The sequence below is a fragment of the Gossypium hirsutum genome, chromosome A03 (assembly GCF_007990345.1).
Source record: "Gossypium hirsutum isolate 1008001.06 chromosome A03, Gossypium_hirsutum_v2.1, whole genome shotgun sequence".
Lineage (NCBI taxonomy): Eukaryota > Viridiplantae > Streptophyta > Magnoliopsida > Malvales > Malvaceae > Gossypium > Gossypium hirsutum.
Window position 1 is genome coordinate 50,806,904 of NC_053426.1, and position 25,708 is coordinate 50,832,611.

Consider the following 25,708-nt stretch of genomic DNA (forward strand, 5'->3'; position numbering starts at 1 on the left):
TTAACCTCATCAGTGTCAGCACGATCAGCTCTGGCTGACATCTTTACAATTTATAATAAAATATAAAGGTTAGATCAAATCAAACACGTCACACTATCATAGGTTTATATGTCATGTAATTCTAGACATTACATATGCTACGTTTAGTCCGAGAATCAACTAAACTGTAGCTCTGATACCACTAAACGTAACACCCCTAACTCATTTCCATCACTAGACTAGGTTTACGGGGGGTTACCAAACAAATCAAAACAAATAACTTCAATTAGATTGTTTAATAATAATTACGTAAAACTCATTACATACCTATCATACATATACATTTGGGCTTAAAATCAAGCCTTCGAAGCCTTAAAAACAATCTGGAATGAATGCAAGACTAATTTAAAATAATTTAGAAAGTTTGGGGCAAATTTCATAAATACCTAAAAACAGGGGACACACAGTCATGTGGCCAGGCCATGTGAAGCACCCCAGACCGTGTAACTTTTTAAATTGGGACACATGGTCGTGTCCCAGCCCGTTTCTCTGCCCGTGTCACTCACTAGCTTGAGACACATGCCCTTGTCTCTGCCCATGAAAGTCACTGACTTGCACCACATGGCTGTTCTTCAGGCCTTGTCTCTGCCTATGTGGGAACTACACTTATATGGTTTTACAACACACTCAGGGCACACGCCCGTATGGTTGCCCGCGTGTGTCACACGACCGTGTGACTGACCGTGTGTAACGTCCCAAAAATGCATATTTATGTTCTGTTAAAATATGACACAACTGTGTATCTGTTTCAGTAGTTAAGTGTTCTGGGTTGTGTAGGAGGTCCAAAGCTCAAGCCTTGTCTTAGGAAAATTTTGGTATCTTTCTGAATAAAGCCTGACCCCGGTTCAATAGTCTTGTAATTAATTATTGATTAGTTTATGTCAGAATGGGCCTACTGGTCTAGTGGATAAGTAGAGCGTTGGTGTGATGGAGATCTAGTGTTCGATTCTTTGCGTAGGCAAGGGATAGTACTTTTGCTCTTAATTCTAGCTAGAGTTGTGCTGAACTGCGTTTCTGAATGGTGGATGTGTAGTGGGAAGTGGAGGGGAGAAGATTAAGGGATTGTGGTTAGGGGGAGTTATCAGAATATTTTTTCTAATTGTTTTCATTTTGGCAAAATTTTAACACTTTCTTCCCTTCTCTCCCTTTTTCTAGCACAAGCCTCTCTTTTCTTCCTCCTTTTTATTTTATTTTTTTGTTTTCAATTGCTGCCCCACTTCATCCTGTTCATTCATCTACGCCTTCTCAGAGTTTTGTTCCTCTATTTCTGTCAACTGTTGGTAAGGTTATTTTTAAACATGTTTTAGTTTCATTTTCTAAGTGATCGATGGAAAGTATTTTGGGTTTAACAGTAAGGAACTGAGCTTAGCGAGACTGCCTTTTTGAGGAATTTTGGTCATAATCGCTCAAGTTGGAAGTGTAAGTGTTGAGCCCTTAATGTGAATTACAGTCGAAATCCGTTAGCCAATTTCTAAATCAATGTTATGTATACTAATTTTAGGTTTGAGAATGCTCGAAGTTCGGTCTAGCTTCAAACGAGACTAGGTTGTACCCGAAAATGTAAAAAATGAGATTTGGAAAAAGGCCAAAAAAGCTTACTGTCGACACCACACAAACGTGTGGTCGCTCGTGTGGTAGGCCGTGTGATGGGACATGGGCGTGTGATCAACAAGCCAGGCCGTACGTGCATGACATGGCCATGTGATAGCCAGTAGGCCTTGTATGAGACACGGGCTACACTGATTTCGGCCATGTGGGCCACACGGGTGAAACCACACTAGCATGTGGGGTTTTAGGCCAGGCCGTGTGATCCACACGGCCAAGGCCAATTTGAGCCGTGTGGGCCACACGGGCATATGGGCCCACACGGGCAGGCCACATGGGTGTGTGAGCCCATCTTTCTGAAATATTCTGTAAGATTGCACGAGTCACCCTAGTTGACTGTGGACCTACTATAGGTTCGGTAAGCTTTACTTAGACCCCTAATTATGTGATCTAATTGTATGGTGTCTGACTGAGCATGATATTTGTACTGAACTGAATGTATGTTTGGTTATTAACATATTTGCATGTCATTTATGGTATGTTGCACTGCATCAGGGTAGGTTGATGATATTTGGAGGAAGTATCTGAAATGCTTTTAAGCCAACTTTCTGGTAGCTCAGCTGCAATACTTTAATTATGTGACGTATTTCGATACAGCATGGAGTGTAAGGATAGGTGGGTTAATTTAATCCCCATATCGGGTGTAGGGCTGGACGAAGATGGTGTGTAGAGGTTGGTGGGTAGGATTCTGATTACTGAGATTGTATCTGAATGGGCTAAGGCCCAAGTTGATTCTGTAATGGGCTCAGGCCCGGGCTATAAATGACTGTATTTTGATGTATTTTGTATGCATGATTCTGTGGGGATTACACACTATGTTTTTGAAAACTCACCCTTTTTGTTTAATATGTTCAGGTAATCCCCAGAGCTGAAGGTTCGGTACATCGAAGGACTCGACGGTGGCCACATGTATTTTAACTATCGTTACTTTTATTATTTATGGTTTCTTTTGATTATGGGTATTTTTATGTAATTTGGACTTTATGGACTATTTGTTTATTAAATTCTAGGGTTTTAATGGCTTTCATGGGTTTACAACCTTAATCAAAACAAAACATGGGTTTCCTGAAAGTAAAGGATTTCTAAAAACTTCTACTGTATGATGGGTTTTTAAATGAAACAAGTAAATGAGAAAATGATTTTGAAATTAACAAAAGCTTTAAAAGCTAAACAGAAATGATTACAACTTGACAAATTCAATTTCAAATTCCATTCCATGTGGCACCACCAGATTCGGCCATAATGTCTAGGCCAGGTTTAGTGGTGTTACATTTAGTGGTATCAAAGTCAGGTTGCAAAACTCGGCTGTGGATTTCGGTTTTAAAACTTGGTTTTAAAGAAATGATTTTAAATGGCTTGAAATGTTTTTTACTGAGTATGTAGTACACCGAGTCTCCAGCGCCGGTCTTGTAAGTGTTCTGAAACCTCTGATAAGTTTTTGAAAAGACGATTAGCATATTCTGAAACTACTATAGGTAGTATACTGTACTGAAAACACTGTAGATAGTGTATACTGAAAACTGTAGTAAGACTGCGATTTACGAAGAATCACTCTGAATTACTAGAATTTTTCATAAAACATCTGTTAATAAATACTGAAATTGTAAATGATCCATAAAATACATAAAATAGATAAATCCAGCTAGATATGAGTGCACGAGGTATTCGTAGACGGGGTACTAGAGGCCGAGGCAGAGGCCGTAGAGGGGCTCGAACTGGGTCCTCGTCGTTAGATAGCATACCAAATCTGGATACGAGCGAGACGTTGGTTTCACCTGCTACAGAGACTGGGTCTCATGATCTCATGGCTGAGGACGACGCATTTTCCCAAGCTATGCTGAGGATATTAGAAGGGTCACTAGGCCAAACACTAGATCTAGGGGCTGAGGGTTAGTTACGGAGCGACTCCGGTCTAATGGAGCTGAGCTATTGAGGGGTGTCACTGGAGTCGCCCCTAACGTGGCCGAGTACTAAATAGAGGCTATAGAAAGAATCATGGATGATCTAGACTTTACCCCTAAACAGAAATTAAAAGGGGTTGGTTCCCTGCTTCACGATGAAGCATACCAGTGGTGGCTAACCGTAAAGGAGGGCACTCAGCCCGAACGACTAACATGGGATTTTTATAAGTCTTATTTCCAATGCAAATATATGGGGGCAAGCTACATCAACGCTAGGAGACTTGAGTTTCTAAATCTCACGCAAGGGGATCATTCAGTGGCTGAGTATGAGGTTGAGTTCCTAAGGTTGAGTCGCTATGCGCGAGGTATGGTAGCAATTGAACATAAGAGATGTGTCCAATTTGAAGACGGCCTTAGGGATAATCTGAGGCTTTTGATTGCTCCTCAGTGGGAGCATGAGTTCTCTATACTGGTTGAGAAGGCAAAAACCGCTGAAGAAGTGAAGCGCACTGAGCACAAAATTGAGATAAATAGAGGGGTAAGAATAAGAGGGATTCGGAGCCCTCGAGCTCTATGCTGAAGCCTAAGAAAAAGGTAAGATCTGATGGGCCAGTTAGAGTTGGGCCCCCTATTACACCTACTAGGATCTTGCCTTGTGGACATTGTGGTAGACGCTATCCGGGCGAATGTTGGAGGACGACTAGGGCGTGTTTGAGGTGTGGGTCTACTGAGCACCGTGTTCGAGAGTGCCCGCTGAGGGCCGATCAATTGCAAGCTCTGAGTTTTGGTACTGCGCAGCCACCAAGAGTAGTTCAGCAACCACCTAGGGGTCGTGGTCAGGCTAGGGGTGGTAAAGGCATGGTCCATGGACAGAGAGTATCGGCAGAGGTGCTGGTCATACTGAGGTAAGGCAGTCTGCTCTTGTTTATGCTGCTCGTCGCCGAGAGGACCAAGATGCTCCATACATCATCACGGGTAGGTTTTCAATTTACAATGTACACTATCTTGCATTGATAGACATAGGCTCTACACACTCCTATGTAGCTATTATTGTGTCTGAAACTTTAGGGATTTTTGTTGAGGATACTTCTAGTGAGGTGATTGTTGTGAGTCCTTTGGGGTAATCTATACGAGCTGGAAAATTCTATAGAGACATTCCATTAGAGGTCCAAAGGACAATATTTTTGGTAGATCTGATGGAGCTTCCGTTCGGGGAGTTCTATTTAATTTTTAGGATGGACTGGTTGGTCAAGCATCGAGTAAGTCTGGATTGTACAACCAAGAGGGTCATTATGAGAACTAAGGAGGACAACGAGGTAGATGTTATTGGGGAACATCGGGATTATCTGACTAATGTGATTTCGGCGTTAGTGGCGAAAAAGTTGGTTCGAAAGGGATGTGAGGCATTCTTGGCCTACATAAGTGTTTTAGATTCTAGGGACTCTTCGGTTAAGGACATCAAAAATATAAGGGATTTCCCAGACGTCTTTCCTGAAGAACTACTAGGTTTGTATCCGAATCAAGAGATGGAATTTGGGATCAAACTTATTCCGGGTACAGCTCTGGTGTCTATCGCCCCTACCAAATAGCACCGAAGGAGCTTACGGAGCTTAAGGCTCGGATTTAGGATTTGTTGGATCATGGGTTCGTTATTCCCTGTGTGTCTCCGTGGGGAGCACCTGTGTTGTTTGTGAAAAAGAAAGTTGGGACAATGAGGATGTGTATCGACTACCGACAACTGAACAAGCTAACAATTAAGAATAAATATCCACTTTCGAGGATTGATGATTTATTCGACCAGTTCAGAGGGACTTCTGTGATTTCTACGATTGATATACGTTCGGGTTATCATTAATTGAGGGTTAAGGAGGCGGATGTGTATAAGACAGCATTTAGGACTTGTTATAGTCACTATGAGTTCCTAATGATGCCCTTTGGTTTGACTAATGGACCAGCGGCATTTATGGACTTAATGAACCGAGTGTTCCAGCCTTGCCCGGATTGGTTTGTGGTGATATTCATCGACGATATCTTGGTGTATTCTAAGACTGAAGATGAACATGATGAGCATCTTAGAGTGGTACTACAGACTTTTAGTCAGAAATAGTTGTATGCAAAGTTCAGAAAATGTGAGTTCTGGCTCCGAGAAGTAACCTTTTTGGGACATGTAGTTTCTGCTGAGAGGATTCGATTCGATCCTCGTAAGATTAAGCAGTGTTGGATTGGAAATGGTAGAAGAATGTGTTCGAGATCCGCAACTTTCTGGGGTTGGCGGGTTATTATCAGCATTTTCTAGAAGGGTTTTCCTTGATCACAGCTCCGTTGATTAAGCTTCTGCGTAAGGGAATTCCTTTTGTGTAGACTGATTCACAATAAGAGAGCTTCGAGAAGCTCAAGATAGTTCTGAGTCGGGCTCCTATTCTGATACAGCCTGAGCCCTGTAAAGACTTTGTGGCTTACTGTGATGCTTCACATGTCAGTTTGGGGTGTGTATTAATGTAGGATGGTTCAGTTTGGGGTGTGTATTAATGTAGGATGGTAAGGTGGTGGCATATGTAACATCCATTACCCGTGTCCAATGCCGGGACAGGATATGAGACATTACCGAACTTGAACATACACTAGTATGCAAAACCAGGCCATAAAATTTCGTTCAAAATTAATAATTATTCAAGAACACGTATATCGTCCCTTATATGGGCCTACGAGGCCCAATAAATACTTCGGGTTAGTTCGGGACTAAACCAAGAACTTTAAAAAAAATTCCTTAAAATAAGGTCACACACTGTGTGGACACAAGGACACACCCATGTGCCCTTGACATGCCCGTGTCCCCAGGTCATGTAACTCTCTGTTTATGATGTCAGCATCAATTTAACATCACACGGCCAAGTCACACACCCGTGTGCTAGGCCTTGTGGCGAATTTAATTTTAGCATTTAAGGTGCAGACTTCACACGGCCTAGGCACACACCATGTCCTAAGGCTGTGTCCTCCACACGGCTGAGACACACGGCCGTGTCTCTGCTCGTCTGTTTACTACCATGCATACTGACTTTTAAAACTCGGGTACGGGGGACACACGGCCGGACTACACACCCATGGGGCTGACCGTGTGTCACACACGGCCTAGACACATGCCCGTGTGCCTACCTGTATGGACAACTTTGAGGCTATTTTCTAAGCCCGCTTGTCACCCTTAATAACCCCAACACATAGTCACATACCAATGGTGGTTAACATGGCATAAAAGGGTTGCTTAGACATCCATAGCTTTAACTCATGCATGATAAATCCATATCAAGTTTACCTAATTGGGACTCCTTGACTTGTTAAGTTCATTTAATACATTTCATTACCTTTATTAATATAGTGACCATACCAATTGACATCATTTATCCATCAAACATAAATTCCACATTTTATCAACCATTTGGCACACACCACAAAAGTAACAAAGCATCTCATGCATGTAACAACATTTAGGGATTTCAACCCAATAATCAATATGAGTCATATTTCATGGCCATATACAAAATGGAATAATATACCAAAAAGAGCCATCACTTTGGCATACAAATATGACACATATAACAAAATACTAAGTTTCTTATACATGCCATACTTGAATGTAGTAACTAATTATACCCCAAAAGATTTGTTGATAGTGTGACTCAAGCTCCGAAGTCCATGATCCCCAAGCTAGCTTGACGATGCTAAAAGAAAAGGGAAAAAAGAGAAGGGTTAAACATAGGGCTTAGTAAGTTGCATGTAAATAAATAACAACATAAGTGAAGATATTCATGGATTAAACATATTATCAATTATCACCACAATATCATACTACACACATGAACGTAGTCAAAGTTGACATTAAATGTCATTAAACACCAAGCTTATCTTACTCCTTTCTAGTCGTGCTAAATTTCCCATCATGAATCAAGTTCAATACTCATGAGGTTTACATACATACCTGTACCATATATTCTTACTCATATCACTCTACTTTTTAACCCAGCATCTTGAATGGCCCATTGAACCACCGGAACACTAAAGGACACTCGGGATTGTCATACACCAATTAAAGTACCAATGGCATGTCCCTGACATGGTCATACATGAATCCACATATCATCGCCGATGCCATGTCCCAGACATGGTCTTACACTGGCACACATAACATCGTCGATGCCATGTCCCAGACATAGTCTTACATTGACACACATATCATCGCCGATGTCGTGTCCCAGACATGATCTTACACAGGCACATATATCATCGCCGATGCCATGTCCCAGACATGGTCTTACACAGGCACATATATCATCGTCGATGCCATGTCCCAGACATGGTCTTACACTGGCACACATATCATCACCGATGCCATGGCCCAAGCATGGTCTTACACTGGCACACATATCATCGCCGATGCCATGTCTCAAACATGGTCTTACACAGGCACACATATCATCGCCGATGCCATGTCCCAGACGTGGTCTTACACTGGCACACATATCATCACCGATGCCAAGTCCTAGACATGGTCTTACACAGGCACATATATCATCACCGATGCCATGTCCCAGACATGGTAGTACACAGGCACATTTTGCACGGTGTCTCGATATCCAAGTCCTAAGTATTCCTTTGGGTCACCCGGGCTTCTGAGACACGAGGCTATCACTAAACTTCCATTAGATCATCACAAGTAATTTTTTCTTAAAGCATACATACATGTATCATATAATGTCAAATATTATATACGTAATATTGGAGCTGTTGAATTGCTTACACACAACTTACCTCAGAGAAAAATATGGCAAATTTGTGATTTAGTCCAAAACCTTGCCTTTTCCTCGGTCAAGGTCTATCCCTCGTCCCTCTTGATCTATAATAGCACATTTAGCTTATTTAATACACGCATTATTCATTTCAGTCCAAAAATCACGACATGTAAAAATTACAATTTTCCCCTAAAATTTTACAAAATTACAAAATTGCCCCTAGGCTTGTAAATTGAAAAATACCTATTTTTCTCATTATTCAAGCCTAGCCGAATCATTTTCCCTCTTATAACAACCCGTATTTTTCATTTATTCACACATTTACACATAGTTTCTACAACTTTACAATTAAGTCTTTTTTATCAATTTCACCAAAAACCACCTAGTAAAAGTTGTTTATCACACCTCGAACCTCCATATTCTGCCATTAGACATCAAAGCACAAGCATGTCATTCATGGGTATATTTTAGAACATAAACCCTAGCTCAAATTAAAGGTAGAAATAGCTAAATCGAGCTACGAGGATTTCAAAAATATAAAGAACATTAAAAACGGGACTAAAATGCACTTACTTTGAGCTTGGAAGATGAAAGAAACCTTAGCTATGGCTTCTTGTGAAATTCTGCCAAGGAGGATGAAGATGGACACAAATTTTGACTATTTTTTCCTTTTAATTTTTTATTAACCAATGGACCAAAATGCCCTTCCATTATAACTTTTATATTTTATCCCTCCTATGTCCATTTTTGTCCATAATGACATATAATGGTCTAATTTCCAAATAAGGACTTCAAATTTCAAATCTCGTCACAATTAAGCCCTTAAATCAACTAGAACACATGTTTTTCACTTATTGCAATTTAGTCCTAATAACTTAATTGGACACTTTATCTGTAAAATTTCTCATCGATATTTCATATATGCATGCATATATATCATGGACCTTGTAACATCCATAAAATGATTATTTCTATCTCAGATTTGTGGTCCCAAAACCACTATTCCTACTAGGCCCTAATCCGGGATGTTACAATTCTTCCCCCTTAGGGATTTTCGTTCCCGAAAATCTTACCGGTAAACAAGTGCACGTATTGATTTCTTATGGCTTTCTCGGGCTCCCATGTAGCCTCCTCTACCCCATGCCTATGCCATAACACTTTTACTAAGGTGATATTCCTGTTTCTCAACTGTTTGACTTCCTGATCCAAGATCTTAATCGACTCTTGACCATAAGTCATGTCCGATTGAATCTCAACTTCCGTCAGTGATATCACATGCGAGGGGTCTGATCTATAATGGTGCAACATAGACACGTGGAATACGTCATGGATCTTTTCCAATTCTAGTGATAAAGCCAACAGATAAGCTACCAGTCCTATCCTTTCAATGATTTCGTAAGGTCCTATGAAATGAGGACTTAACTTGCCTTTCCTGCCGAATCTCAGAACCTTTTTCGATGGGAATACTTTCAAAATTACCTTATAACCCACTTTAAACTCAATTTCTTTTCTTTTCAAATTCGCAGAAGACATTTGTCTATCCGATGCTGCTCTTAAAAAATCTTTAATTACTTTTACTTTGTCCTCGGTTTCTTTAATCAAGTCAACCCCGTGCAATTTACTTTCCTTGAGCTCTGTCCAACACAAGGGATTTCGACATTTTCGGCCATACAATGCTTCATAGGGTGCCATTTTTAAACTCATCTGAAAACTATTGTTATAAGCAATCTCAACCAAAGGTAAGTATTTTTCCCAACTGCCTGAGAATTCTAGAACACAACATCTCAACATGTCTTCCAAAGTTTGAATCACTCTCTTGGATTGGCCATCGGTTTTTGGGTGGAAAGCAGTACTAAAACTCAACCTCGTGCCCAAGGCTTCTTGCAACCTTTTCCAAAATCGTGAGGTAAACCTCAGATTTCTATCTGATATGATCGATAAGGGTATTCCGTGAAGTCTCACAATTTCAGAAATATATAGCTCAACCAGTTTACCAAGCGAGTAGTCGGTACGTACCGGGATGAAATGAGCCGACTATGTCAATCGATCAACAATGACCCACACCGCATATTTTTTACTCGGTGTCAAAGGTAAGCCCGATACAAAATCCATGTTAATTCGGTGCCATTTCCACTCGGGAACCATGATAGGCTGTAGTAATCCTGAAGGCACTTGGTGTTCAGCTTTTACTTGTTGACAAATTAAACATCTCGCAACAAACTCGAAAATATCTCTCTTCATACTGTCCCACGAATATATTTTCTTCAATTTGTTGTACATTTTAGTACTACCAGGGTGTACTGACAGACAACCATTATGTGCTTCATTCCAAATCTTATGAATCAATTTAGTGTCTTTAGGAACACAAATTCTATCTCAGAACATCAAGCAACCTTCGGAATCAACCCGAAAATCAGATTCAGAACCCAACTCACACTTAGTTCTCTTGGCTTCCAATTCATTGTCATTACTCTAAGCTTCACAAATTTCTTGAAGGAAATTGGCCTAGTTCTCAACTCCGCTACGACAACACCATCGTCTGATAAGGCTAACGAGCATTCATGGCTCTCAAAGCAAACAGGGATTTTCTACTTAGGGCATCAACGACTACATTCACCTTTCCCGGATGATAGTCAATTATTAACTCATAATCTTTTATCAATTCGAACCATCTCTGTTGCCTAAGATTTAAATCCTTTTGGGTCATCAGGTATTTCATCGGTGAATAATCAGCAAGTCTCACCATACAAATGGTGTCTCTAAATCTTTAATGCAAACACAATGGCGGCTAGCTCTAAATCATGTGTCGGGTAATTTTTCTCATGCGGATTCAGTTGTCTGGATGCATAGGCTATCACTCTGCCTTCCTGCATAAGCACACATCCCAAACCATTCAAGGGTGCATCATTAAAGATCACGAACTCCTTTCCTGGCTTAGGTTGAACTAATACTGGAGCTTCAGTCAACAACGCTTTCAATTTCTCAAAACTCTGTTGGCACTTTTCTGTCCATTCGAACTTAATAGCCTTTTGTAACAACTTCATCATTGGAGTGGCAATCATCAAAAATCCTTTAACAAACCGTCTGTAATAACCGGCCAAGCCTAAAAAGCTTCTGACCTCTGTCACGTTCTTCGATGATTTCCAGTCAACAATGCCTGAAATCTTACTCAAGTCAACTCTAATACTGTCTCCAGAAACAATATGTCCTAAAAACCCGACTTTACGAAGCCAAAATTTTCTTTTATTGAACTTGGCATACAACAGTTTGTCCCTCAAAGTCTACAAAATAGTTCTCAAGTGCCCGACATGTTCTGCCTCATCTCTTGAATAGATCAAAATATCATCGATGGACACCAAAACAAATTTATCCAAATAAGGCCGAAATATTCTATTCATTAAATCCATAAATACGGAAGGAGCATTTGTTAACCTAAATGGCATAACGAGGAATTCGTAATGGCCATACCTCATTCTAAAAGCAGTCTTAGGCACATCTGATTCTTTAACCTACAATTGATAGTAGCCAGACCTCAAGTTTATCTTTGAAAATATTGTGGCTCCCTTTAATTGATCAAATAGATCATCAATCCTTCACAAAGGATACTTTTTCTTTATTGTCACCTTGTTGAGCTATCGATAATCTATACATAGTCTCATCGAACCATCTTTCTTTTTCACAAATAACATACGAACACCCCAAGGTGAAAAGCTCGGTCTCGCGAAACCCTTATCAGTTAACTCTTGTAACTGAACCTTAAACTCTTTTAATTCTGTTGTGGCCATCCTATATGGGGCAATCGAAATAGGCATAGTACCAGGAGTCAAATCAATGCCAAACTCTACTTTTCTAATATGAGGTAACCCCGGCAATTTTTTGGGAAACACACCCGAATATTCACATACTACTGGTACCGACTTAATATTTAACTCAAACTCTTTAGTGTTTAGCACAAAGGTGAGCTAAGCTTCATACCCCTTTCTTATAAATCTCTGAGCAGACATGGAAGAAATCACTGCAGGCATGCCATTTAATTCATTTGGTTCAACCCGAAGCACATTACCATTCTCACATTTCAGTTCGATAAACTTTCTTCCACAATTCACTACCAAATCATAAGTGGTCACCCAATCCATACCAAGAATTACATCAAATTCATCAAACGGTAATAGCATAAGATTAGCCAGGAAACAATGACCTCTAGTCATTAACGTGCAATTTTTACACACTTTATCAACTAACACAGACTGGCCTAATGGGTTTGACACCTTTACTATGAATTCAATAAGTTCAACAAACAAGTTTATACCATACACCAACTTCATACAAATATATGAACGGGTAGACCCCAGATCAATCAAAGCAACAACAGGAGTTTCATAGATAGAAAATATACCCGTAATTACATCAGGAGACGAGGCCTCTTCGCGAGCGTGAATGGCATAGGTCCTCGCAGGGGCCCTGCCTTCAGGTCTTAGAATAGACTCTCTAGGTGCACCTTTACTACTCGTTCTACTACCCAGATTCCTATGAGGTTTTCCCTTATTAGCAGTACTATCTGACCTTGTTCATTGGAGATTTCTTCTTTCCGTCCTCTCAGGGCAGTCCCTAACAAAGTGATCAGGGGAACTGCACTTAAAACAATTTCTATCATTCCCTTGACACTTGCCAAAGTGGTGTCTCCCAAATTGGGGACATCCTGATCTATCGAGTCGAGCATTCCCAACACTGGCAATTGAGGTAGTTTGAGCTTTCGAAACTATGTACTGTTTACTCCTATTCTTGCTCGAATACCCAATAGAGGCATTAGATCGTGTAGTAAACTCTCTCGACTTCTTAGATGAAGATTGAAAAGATTTGCTCAGTTGCCTCTTCTTCAAGTCTTGAGACACCAAATCAGCTTTCCACTTTTCTTTGGCCAATTCTTTGGCCTTGCATGCTCTTTCGACCAAGACAACAAACTCTTTCAACTCGAGGATGCCAACCAATAATCAGATGTCTTCGTTCAACCTGTCCTCAAATCTTTTACACATGATGGCTTTGGTAGATACATATTTTCGAGCGTATTTGCTAAGCCTCACAAACCCACACTCATACTCGGTAACTATCATTTTTCCCTGTTTCAACTTGAGAAACTCCTTCCTCTTTTGATACATAAACCTTTAACTGATATACTTCTTGCGAAATTCCTCTTGGAAAAACTCCCAACTCACTTTCTCTCTCGGCTCAACCAACACAAGGGTATTCCACCACTGGGAAGCGGAATCTCTTAGAAGCGATACAACGCACTTCATGCACTCCTCCAGTGTGCATGACAACTCATCAAAGACTCAGATGTTGTTCTCGAGCCAAAACTCTACTCTTTTTGGATCATCATCAATGTTAGCTTGGAACTCTTCAGCTCCTTGCTTTCTAAATCGACCAACCGGAGGCCTTTCCCTTCTCATCATCTCAACAACTTGCGGAGCTACAGGGGTAAGCTAAGGAATAGGAGGGGGTGGGGAAGGTTGAACACTCGGGTTTTCCCGAACAAACTCGGTGTACCAATTATTCATTATGTGAAGAAAGGCTTCTCTGCCTCCTTCTCCTCTACTAATCGTCTCGGGTCTACTATCAGTTGGCACTACTCCTTCGACAGGAGCAGGCGCGTTACTTTCTACATCATTAGCAACTGCTCGTTCAAGATCCATTTACTATATAAAACATGATTTCAATTGTCAGGAGTTGTCATACTATCATAATACACGTATAACGTGTATAGCTAGACTTTCACACTCACTACGTAGTTCTAGAATCGACTAAACCGTATCTCTGATACCAATAAATGTCACACCCATTACTCGTGTCCAACACCGAGATAGGATACGAGGCATTACTGGACTTGAACATACACTACTATGCAAAACCGAGCCATAAAATTTTGTTCAAAATTAAAATTTATTCAGGAACATGTATATCGTCCCTTATATGTGCCCTTGACAAGCCCATGTCCCCAAGCTGTGTAACTCTCTGTTTATGATGTCAGCATAAATTTAATATCAGAAGACCAAGTCACACGCCCGTGTACTAGGCCTTGTGGCGAATTTAATTTTCACATTTAAGGTGCAGACTTCACATGGCCTAGGCACACACCCATGTCCTAAGGTCATGTCCTCCACACGGCAGAGACACAAGGTCGTGTCTCTGCCCGTGTGTTTACTACCATGCATACGGACTTGTAGAACTAGGGTGCAGGGGACATACGGCCAGACTACATGCCCATGGAGCTGATTGTGTGTCACACACGGCCTAGACACATGCCAGTGTGTCTATCTATGTCGACAACTTTAAGGCTATTTTCCAAGCCCACTTGTCACCCTTAATAACCCCAACACAAACTCACATGTCAATGGTGGTTAACATGGCATAAAAGGGTTACTTAGACATCCATAGCTTTAACTTATGCATGATAAATTCAGATCAAGTTTACCTAATTGGGACTCCTTGACTTGTTAAGTTCATTCAATACAATTCTTTACCTTTATTAATATAGTGACCATACCATTAGCTTCATTTATACATCAAACATAAATTCCATATTTTATCAACCATTTGGCACACACCACAAAAGTAATAACACATCTCATGCATGAAACAATATTTCGCGATTTCAACCCAATAATCAATATGAGCCATATTTCATGGCCATCTACAAAATGGAATAATATACCAAAAAGAGCCATCACTTTGGCATACAAATATGACACATATAACAAAATACTAAGTTTCCTATACATGCCATACTTAAATGTAGTAACTAATTATACCCCAAAAGATTTGTTGATAGTGTGACTCAAGCTTCGACGTCCATGATCCCTGAGCTAGCTTGACAATGCTAAAAGAAAAGGGAAATGAGAGAAGGGTAAGCACAGGGCTTAGTAAGCTGCATATAAATAAATAACAACATAAGTCAAGATAATCATGGATTAAACATATTATCAATTATCACCACAATATCATACTACAGACATGAACGTAGTCAAAATTGACATTAAATGTCATTAAACATCAAGCTTATCTTACTCCTTTCTACTCGTGCTAAATTTCCCATCATGAATCGAGTTCAATACTCATGAGGTTTACGTACATACCTGTACCGTACAATCTTACTCATATCACTCCACTTCTTAACCCAACATCTTGAATGGCCCGTTGAACCACCAAAATACTAAAGGACACTCGGGATTGTCATACACCAATTAAAGTACCAATTCCATGTCCCAGACATGGTCTTACACAGGCACACATATCATCGTCGATGCCATGTCCCAGACATGGTCTTATACTGGCACACATATCATCACCGATGCCATGTCCCAGACATGGTCTTACACAGGTTATACCATCGTCAATGCCATGTCCCAGACATGGTCTTACACAGGCACATTTAGTACGGTGTCTTGACATCCAAGTCCTAAGTATTCCTTTGGGTCACTCGGGCTTCTGAGACACGAGGCTATCACTAAACTTCCATTAGATCATCACAAGTAAATTTTTCTTAAAGCATACATACATGTATCATATAATGTCAAATATTAAATACGTAATTTTGGAGTTGCTGAATTACTTACACACAACTTACCTCGGTGCAAAATATGACAAATTTGTGTTTTAGTCCACAACCTTGCATTTTCCTCGGTCAAGGTCTATCCCTCGTCCCTCTTGATCTATAATAGCATATTTAGCTTATTAATACACACATTATTCACTTCAGTCCAAAAATCACGGTATGGAAAAATTATAATTTTGCCCCTAAAATTTTACAAAACTACAAAATTGCCCCTAGGCTCGTAAAATGAAAAATACCCGTTTTTCTCATTTTTCAAGCCTAGCCAAATCATTGTCCCTCTTATACCAACCCATATTTTTCATTTATTCACACATTTACACATAATTTCTACAAATTTTACAATTAGGTCCTTTTTTATTAATTTCACTGAAAACCACCTAGTAGAAGTTGTTTATCTCACCTCAAACCTCGATATTCTTCCATTAGACATCAAAGCACAAGCATGTCATTCATGGGCATGTTTTTGAACATAAACCCTAGCTCAAATTAAAGGTAGAAATAGCTAAACTGAGCTACGAGGATTTCAAAAATATAAAGAACATTAAAAACTGGACTAGAATGCACTTACTTTGAGCTTGGAAGATGAAAGAAACCCTAGCTATGTGTAACATCCTGAAATAGGGCCTAAATAGAACAGTGGTTGCAAAACCACGAATTTGAGGTAAAAAAAGTTTATTGCGATTAATTTTATGATTTACCGAGTGATTAGATGCATGTGTTAAAATACCAATAAGAAATTTCAGTGATTGGATGTCTGATTTGCATATTAGGGCTTAATTGCGAAAGTTGATAAATATGAGTTCTAAATGCTAAAGGATTAAATTGAAGTGCATAATTGAAGTAGAGGTCCTTAAATGGTAATTAGACCATTATATTTTCATGGAAAAAAATGGATATACATAGGTAGAAATAACTAAAAATTTTAATGAAGGGCATTTTAGTAAAGTGTCAAATAAAAGAATTAGAAAGGGAAAAAGATGGCAAAAATGTTCTCATCTTCTTCCTTAGGCGGAATGTCCAGGGTTCTCCCTAGCTAGGGTTTGTTTCAAGCTTCCAAGCTCCATAGTAAGTGATTCCAAGCCTTCTTTTTAATGTTCTTTATGTTTTTGGAGTCCCGGTAACTTGATTAAGATATTCTAGCAATAATTTAACCTAGGGTTTATATTTGGAAAAATACCCATAGGTGAAATGTGTTTATTTTGATTTTTTATGGCAGAATATGAAGCTTTAAATTGTGTTAAACAACTTTTGCTAAGCGATTTTACGTGAAAACGAGTAAAACGACATAATCGGTAAAAATACATAATGTTCATAAGTAAATGTTAGACTGAGAATTTGATGTTGCCATAGAAGGGAAAAATGATCAGCGTGTCATAAAACATAATAAAATAGGATGAAGTTTAATTTTCGAGCATTAGGGCAAAAGTGTAAATATGTAAAAGTTTAGGGGCAAAAGTGTATTTTGCCAAAGTTTGAGTCAATGACTGTTTTAATAAATGTGAGTATTAAATAAATTAAATTTGTTATTATAGATCAAGAAGAACGAAATCCAGAGTTAGACTGAGGACAAAAAAAGATAGTGGACTAAATCGATATAGTTGATCGTATTTTGTTTCGAAGTAAGTTTGCTGTAAATAAATGAAATATTCTATTATTTTATTTATTTTTTTAATTTCTAGCCTGTGTATATTTATTTTATGAAATTATTCAAAGAATACTCAAGCATGAATTGACAAAGAAGTAATTTCAGAAAGTCCCGGCTAAACTTTAGAAATGTGTAAGATACAAATGTCATGACATTAGGGTTTAAGAATACCATGTAAAAACATGCCAAGGCATGGTAATTGGTAAGGTTTCTAAGGCAAGGATACCATGTAAGACCATGTCAAGACATGGCATTGATAAGTTACTAGAAGGCAAAGGTCCCATGTAAGACCATGCCAAGGCATGGCATTGGTGAGTTCATGAGGCAAGGATACCATGTAAGACCATGTCGAGACATGGCAATGATAATTTCAAAAGGATACCACGTAACACCATGACAAGTCATGGAAATGGTAAGGTACCCGTGTATCTTTAGTATTCCAAGTGGTTCAACGGGAAAATTTAAAGAGAATATCAAGGTAAGGTAAGGTAAGACGAGTTATACTAAAAAGGGTAAGACAAGTTCATGCTACAAGAGCAAAGGTAAGTATATAATGTTCATGTATGCTTGATAAGGAAAAAGGTAAGTAAAATGTATTAATAAATTTGATTAAGTAAGTAAGTATTTAAGTAAGTGAGTAAGTGAAGAAGTTTAAAATATGTCTATGACAATTAATGAAGTTGCATTAAGTAGTCATGCCAAGTAGTAAGATAATTCTTATGAATGTTGTTATTTATTTGCATGCAAACTTACTAAGCTTAATGCTTACCCCCTTTATTTTCCTTCTTTTTATAGTTTTGTCAAGCTAACTCAGGGATCGTAAAGCACATCGGAGGTCCGGGCACACTATCACAAGGATTATTTTGGTATAGCTAGACGTTTCATTTTGAGTATGGCATGTATAGCATCTTAGCCATTTTGTGTGTATGATCTTATGATATGGCTAATGAATGGTATGTAAATGCTTGATAATTATTAGCTATTGGAATGGCTAATCAAGGACATGTTTGGTGTTATGTATGCCTAAATGCTAGCTATTCCATCGAAATCATGAAAAAGGTGAAATTAGCTTTAAAACAGTATCGGACAGTAGTAATTATGTGAATTTGAAAAATCACTAAAAATAGTAGACATGGATTTAGATAGTGAATAAGATATATAATTAAATCTTATTGAGTCTATTTTCATATGAAAGAAACATAGTAAATAAAGGAGTTTTATTTTATGAGATATTTAAATTTTGGTGAGACAAGGTCAGAGTGATTTCTGAATCCCTTATTCTGATTGGAAATTCACTAAAAATTTTAAAAGAACAATTAGGAGTTATACTTTATATGTATAGATTCCTTATTGATTCTAATTTTAAGATAAATAAACTACATGGTTATTTGAATTCTTTACAGAGAGAAAATTAATTCGTAGTGAACAGAGGTCAGAGCAGTCGAACACTAAAACAGAGGAAACTTTAACTAATAAACTGTACTAATTGGCTAAACCAAAAATTCTGAAAAAAAATTAGTAAGAAGATATATGAGTTTCATTTTAGATAAAATTTATAGATTTTAATTTTGAGTTTTGTAACTCGAGTTATGATTTATTTAGTGACTATGACGCAGATGGACAATTTATTTATGGAAGATGAAATAAATTGTTTTGATTTGTTTAAGTGATCGAAAAATTTTTATTGATTCCGGTTTGTTCCCTAACCGTTTCAATTTCATATTTTAGGGTCTTGAGGACCCTTTTTAGGGACATATTGAATGAATGAAACTAAATTAATTTTAAAAGCAAATTTTTATGCCCTGAATTAGTAAGCTAAGTCTGGCAACTCCTCGTGCTCGACTCCAGCGACAGTCTCGGGTAAGGGGTGTTACACTATGGCTTCTTGTGAAATTCAACCAAGGAGGATGAAGATGGACACAAATTTTGACTATTTTTCCCTTTTAATTCTTTTATTAACCAATGGATCAAAATGCCCTTCCATTATAACTTTGATATTGTATCCCTCCTATGTTTATTTTTGTCCATAATGATATATAATGGTCTAATTGCTAAATAAGGACTTCAAATTTAAAATCTCGTCACAATTAAGCCCTTAAATCAACTAGAAAACATGTTTTTCACTTATTGCAATTTAGTCCTAATAACTCAATTGGACACTTTATAGGTAAAATTTCTCATCGATATTTTTACACAGGCATGCATATATATCATGGACCTCGTAACATCCATAAAATGATTATTTTTGTCTCATATTTATAGTCTTGAAACCACTGTTTTGACTAGGCCCTAATTCGGGATGTTACAGCATATGCATCTCATCAGCTCAAAACTCTTGAAGCGAACTATCTGACGCATGATTTAAAGTTGGCTACCATTGTATTCGCTTTGAAAATCTAGAGGCATTATCTGTATGGTGAGAAGTGTATCATCTACACAGATCATAAAAGCCTCAAGTATCTCCTCACTCAGAAGGAGTTAAATCTTAAGCAGCGTAGATGGGTTGAGCTGCTTAAAGACTATGATTGTAGCATTGAGTACCATCCCAGCAAGGCCAATGTGGTGGCTGATGCATTGAGCTGTAGGGCTATGTCTGATCTGAGAGCGATGTTCGTTCGATTGAGCATAATCGATAATGGAAGTCTATTGGCAGAACTTCAAGTTAAGCCAACATGGATTGAGCAAATTAACGGTAAACAGTTAGAGGATGAGTCTTTGGGTCTTTGATTTCGGCAGATTGGGAGTGGTAGCACTACGGATTTTGGGTTGAACTCTGAGGGTGTGTTGTGTTTCTGACACTTCATATGTGTGCCGAAAAATTCTGATTTGAGGCAGTCGATACTAAGAGAGACACATAGTAGCCCTTATACTATGCATCTGGGTTTGAATAAGATGTACCGAGATCTTCGAGAGTTGAACTGGTGGCCAGGGTTGAAGCATGAGGTTACTGACTAAGTTGCTCATTGTTTGACTTACCAGCAGGTTAAGGCTGAGCATCAGTTACCTTCAGGTTTACTGCAGCCGGTTAAGATTCTGTTTTGGAAATGGGAGCGAGTAAAGATGGACTTTGTTAGTGGGTTGCCTCTAACACCTACTAAGAAAGATTTTGTCTGGGTTATCATGGATCGATTAACCAAGTCTACTCACTTTATCCAGGTCGAGATGAACTTTTCTCTTCAGAAATTGGCTAAGCTCTACATATCAGAAATAGTGAGATTGCATTCAGATATGGATCATCGCTTTATGTCTCGGTTCAAAAAGAAGTTACATGAAGCTCTTGGTTCAAGGCTGGACTTCAGTACTACGTTTCATCCTCAGACCGATAGTCAATCTGAGAGGGTGACTCAGATACTGGAGGATATCTTAAGGAGCTGTGTGATTGATTTTCGAGGCAGTTGGGAGGTGTACTTACTGTTGGTAGATTTTGCCTATAATAACAGTTTTCAGTTGAGTATTCAGATAATACCTTACGAGGCTCTGTATGGTCGTAAGTGTCGTACTTATTTATGTTGGATTGAGTTGGGCGAGCGACGTGTTTTGGGTCCTGAATTAGTCTCCAAGACAGAGGATAAAGTTAGACTGATTCGAGATCATTTAAAAGTAGCTTCTGACAGGTAGGAGTCTTATGCGGATCTGAAGAGATGTGAGATTGAGTATTCTATGGGGGACTTTGTGTTTCTAAAGGTCTTGCCATGGAAGAAGGTTCTGAGGTTCAGACGTAATGGCAAGTTGAGCCTTAGGTTTATTGAGTCGTATTGGATTCTAAAACGAGCGAGACCAGTTGCTTATCAGTTGGAGCTACCTCTAAATTTAAACCGTATTCACGATGTATTCCACTTCTCGATGTTGAGATGCTACCGCTCTAATCCCACGCACATCTTCCTTGTTGAGGAAATTGAGGTTAGGCCAGATCTGACCTTCGAGGAGGAGTCAGTTCAGATTCTGAATTGTGACGTAAAGGTTTTAAGGAGGAAATCTATTCCACTGGTTAAAGTTCTGTGGCGAAATCATAGCTCTGAGGAGGCCACGTGTCTTTTTCTGATGCAAACCTCCCCTTTCTTCCTCCTTTTTGTTTTTTTTGTTTTCAATTACTGCCGCACTCTATTTTGTTCATTCATCTGCACCTTCTCGGAGTTTCGTTCTTCTGTTTCTGTCAACTGCTGGTAAGGTTGTTTTTAAACGTGTTTTAGTTTCATTTTCTAAGTGACAGATGGAAAGTATTTTGGGTTTAACAGCGAGGAACCGGCTGAGCGGGACTATCTTTTTGAGGAATTTTGGTCATAATTGCTTGAGTTGGAAGTGTAAGTTTTGAGCCTTTAATGTGAATTACTATCGAAATCCATCAGCCAATAGCTAAATCGGTGTTGTGTATACTGATTTAAGGTTCAAGAGTGCTCAAAGTTCGATTTAGCTTCAAACGAGACCAAGTGTGCACCCGAAAATGCAGAAAATAGGATTTGGTGATAAGTCAAAAAAAACTTATTATCGATGCCACATGGGCTTGTGGTCACCGGTGTTGTAGGCCGTGTGATGGGACACGGGCATGTGATTGACAAGCCAGGTCGTGCATGCATGACACGGTCGTGTGATGGCCAGGTAGGCTGTGTGTGAGAACGGGCTACACTGATTTGTACCATGTGGGCCACACAGGTGAAACCACATAGACGTGTGGGGTTTTGGGCCAGGCCATGTGATCCATACGGCCAAGGCCAATTGATCCATACGGCCAAGGCCAATTTGGGCCGTATAGGCCACACGGGCATGGGGGCCCACACGGGCAGGCCACATAGGCATGTGACTTTCTGAAATATTCTGTAAGGTTGACGAGTCACCCTAGTTGACTGTGGACCTACTGTAGGGTCAATAAGTATTACTTAGACCCCTAATTATGTGACCTGATTGTATGGTGTCTGACTGAGCATGATATATGTACTGAACTGAATGTATGTTCAATTATTAACATATTTGCATGTCATTTATGGTATGTTGCATTGCATCGGGGTGGGTTGATGATATTTTGAGGAAGCATCTAAAAGGCTTTTAAGCCTGCTATCTGGCAGCTCAGCCGCAATACTTTGATTATGTGCAGTATTTCAGTACAGCACAGTGTGTAGGGATGGATGGGTTGATTTAATCCCCACATAGAGTGTAGGGCTAGACAGAGATGGTGTGTAGAGGCTAGCGTGTAACACCCCTTACCTGCGTCCAACGCCAGGATAGGATATTGGGCATTACCGGACTTAAACATACACATACATGTAAAACCGGGCCATAAAATTTTGACCAATTCAAAAACATTCAAACACATACATATCATCCCTTATACGAGCCTACGAGGCCCAAAACACATATCAAGGGTGGTTCGGGACTAAACCAAGAACTTCTAAAAATTTTACAACACTTAGAGAAATTTTCCAAGTTTAGAGAGTCACACACCCGTGTGGATTAGGCCATGTGGTCACACACGCCCATATGGTTTGGGACACGCCCGTGTCCTCAGCCAATGTAGCTCTCTGTTTATGACGTCAGTAACGAAATGGGGTCACACAGCCAAGTCACACGCCCTTTTGCTAAGGCCATTTTCCCCACACGGTCGTGTCTCTGCCCGTGTGGCCAACACTTAGGCTATTTTCCAAGCCTTGGTCAACCATAATCCCTCACACATTTATACAACATCAAGGATATATAACATGGCATCCATTTAACGATTAAACATCCTTAATTAAGTCACAAACATAGCATTTGCATGTGATCATACTTGTGTTTCTCATACTCATTTTATATCAAGTCTAGACATACCAAATCACATTCATTTGGCCTTGTCATCTTCACTACCACTTATACCCTTATACCATGGTTGTCTTCATGCTGATATTCTCAACTTAGTCATCTAGAGTTCATAGTCATCTCTAAATTTACACTTTTATGCTAAGAATATGGTCACATCTATTGATCAAATTTCATCCATCAAATATGCATACCATATCACACATTCATCGATACCAAACCATCACAACATGCACATCATCAAGACATTAGATCAGTCATGCAAAATCAATTAGGTTTACAACCCAATGATCAAATATGAGTCATATCTCATGGCTCTATAAAAATGAATCATTATAAGCCAACTCAATTGACCAAATCATAAAACACATATCATAAAGTACTAAGTCTCTATACATGCCACTCACTTCAAATACTTAAGGTTTATTAATACCCCAACTTGATAATTTGATAGTGTGATGCTGCATCCAACAATCTCCAACCCCGAGCTAACCTGACAACACTAAAGAAATGGAAAGGAGAGGGTAAGCTTTATAGCTTAGTAAGTCTCTACAAGAATAATAATAAGCAATTTATTAATGTGCTTTTGCAAAATTCTTACAACATATTCTCATGGTAACACAATCGAAGTTGCACATAATTCCACTATTTGCTCATATTCCAGTCAAGCTATCTTTCGAGTCATAGTCACTAAATTATTAATATCTTGAGATACGGAACTCCAAATTAAGATCTGCTAATTTTCCCTAAAACTAGACTCACATATCTTCTTACCAAAAAATTTTTAGAATTTTTGGCATAGCCAATAAGTACAGTTTATTCTTTAAAGTCTCCCTAGTACTGCTCTTTGATAGTTTCAACCCTTCTTCACTAAAAATTAATTATATCATCGTATGGGATTTGGATGAGGTTCCCGTTTGTTTTTCTTGAAAATGGATTCATTAAGAACTTAGTCACATCAGTTCTAACCTGTGACAGCCCTAAAGTGACCCTAGTCGGAAAGCGATTTCGGGACCGCTAAACCGAGTCACCAAATTATTTGAATATGATAATTATTGTCTAAAATATGTGAATATGAATGTGTGAAAGTTTTAAGCTTCGATTTAGTTAATTGCATGTGAATTTAGTTAATAGGACTTATGTGTGACACTTGTCAAATGTGATAGGTTAATCTATAAGGATCTATTAGTGCATGCAATTAAAAAGGGTGGACTTGCATGTCAATTTCCCCACTTAATTGGTAGTGGCCGGCCATGACAATGAGGGTGGACAAAATGTGATGGGTTAAACATGTCATAAACATGTTATGTTAGTGTTTTATGGGAGGAATGATAAAATAAGGAGCATGGGTAATAAAATAATAGTGGTTAGTAGGAGGAGAAAGAGAAAAAGAAAAAGAAATGAGCTAGGCTACTCCTCCATTGCCGTGACTTGAGGAAGGAAGAAGAAGAGGATTTTCTTGCTTCATGTTCGGTTGGTTGGTGTTTAGGTGGAGCTCAAGAGCTTAGAGGACCAAAGTTGGATAAGGGAAAGGAAAAAGTGATCGAATAGCCGCCGAAATCGTTCAATAACATCCGAGGTAAGTTTTTGAGTAATGGATCTTAGATTATGATTCGATTAGATCATGTTTTAAGTAAATCAAAATCATGCTCTTTGTATGTAACTATTGAGCCGAAAATGATAATGCTTGATAAGTGACTTGTGTTTGAATTCTAGTTATGAAAATGAAATATAGATGTGTCATGATTTATTGATATGTGCATGGATATTCGGATGATAATCGGGCTAAGTCTCGAAGGCATTTGTGCTAGTGACTAATTCCGGGCTAAGCCCGAAGGCATTTGTGCGAGTTACTATAACCGGGCTAAGTCCCGAAGGCATTTGAGCAAGTAGCTATATCCGGCTAAATTCTGAAGGTACTTGGTTTGGGAATGAGCGATCTTGCTGTAATAATTTCAATTAATACGCTCGTAAAATCCCAACGATGAGGTACGTTTCGTATATGCATTGGAGTAGTTGATTCCTTTTAAATATTATTCGCTCAGACAATTAATAAGCTTCCGGCCTTTGGTTAAGTTGATCCCTTATGTGTGAATATAAGGGTTGGAAATGTGAAGTAGGACTGATTTTTGAGAATATGTGTATATGAAATTATCCGTTTAGTTATATGAATGTTATACTTCAGTTGTGCCTAATTTCATTGCTCAAAACTTACTAAGCATTAAATGCTTACTCCGTTCTTTGAATCTCTGTTTTATAGATTTTGGTTCGTCAGCTATCGGACTCGGGATTGTTGAAGTCGAAGTCATCCACGCTATCAAATCCCTTTTGGTACACT

General features: G+C 38.9%; 1 protein-coding gene across 1 annotated transcript; it reads right to left on the bottom strand.

Moving 5' to 3' along the window:
* Positions 1-12,897: 12,897 nt before the first annotated feature.
* LOC107887893 (uncharacterized) lies at positions 12,898-13,776 on the bottom strand. The gene is made up of 2 exons (XM_016812111.1): positions 13,690-13,776; positions 12,898-13,299 (listed from the first exon to the last, which is right to left on the bottom strand). Exons 1-2 carry the CDS (start codon positions 13,774-13,776, stop codon positions 12,898-12,900), a joined length of 489 nt encoding a protein of 162 aa, XP_016667600.1.
* Between the last annotated feature and the right edge of the window lie 11,932 nt (positions 13,777-25,708).

Excerpts from the sequence above, each read along its gene's own strand:
- LOC107887893 (XM_016812111.1), bottom strand. The coding sequence starts at position 13,776 with ATGAGAAGGGAAAGGCCTCCGGTTGGTCGATTTAGAAAGCAAGGAGCT. Across the intron at positions 13,300-13,689 it reads TTGATGATGATCCAAAAAGA|TTGAAAGAGTTTGTTGTCTT; the intron begins GTAGAGTTTTGG and ends GGCATCCTCGAG.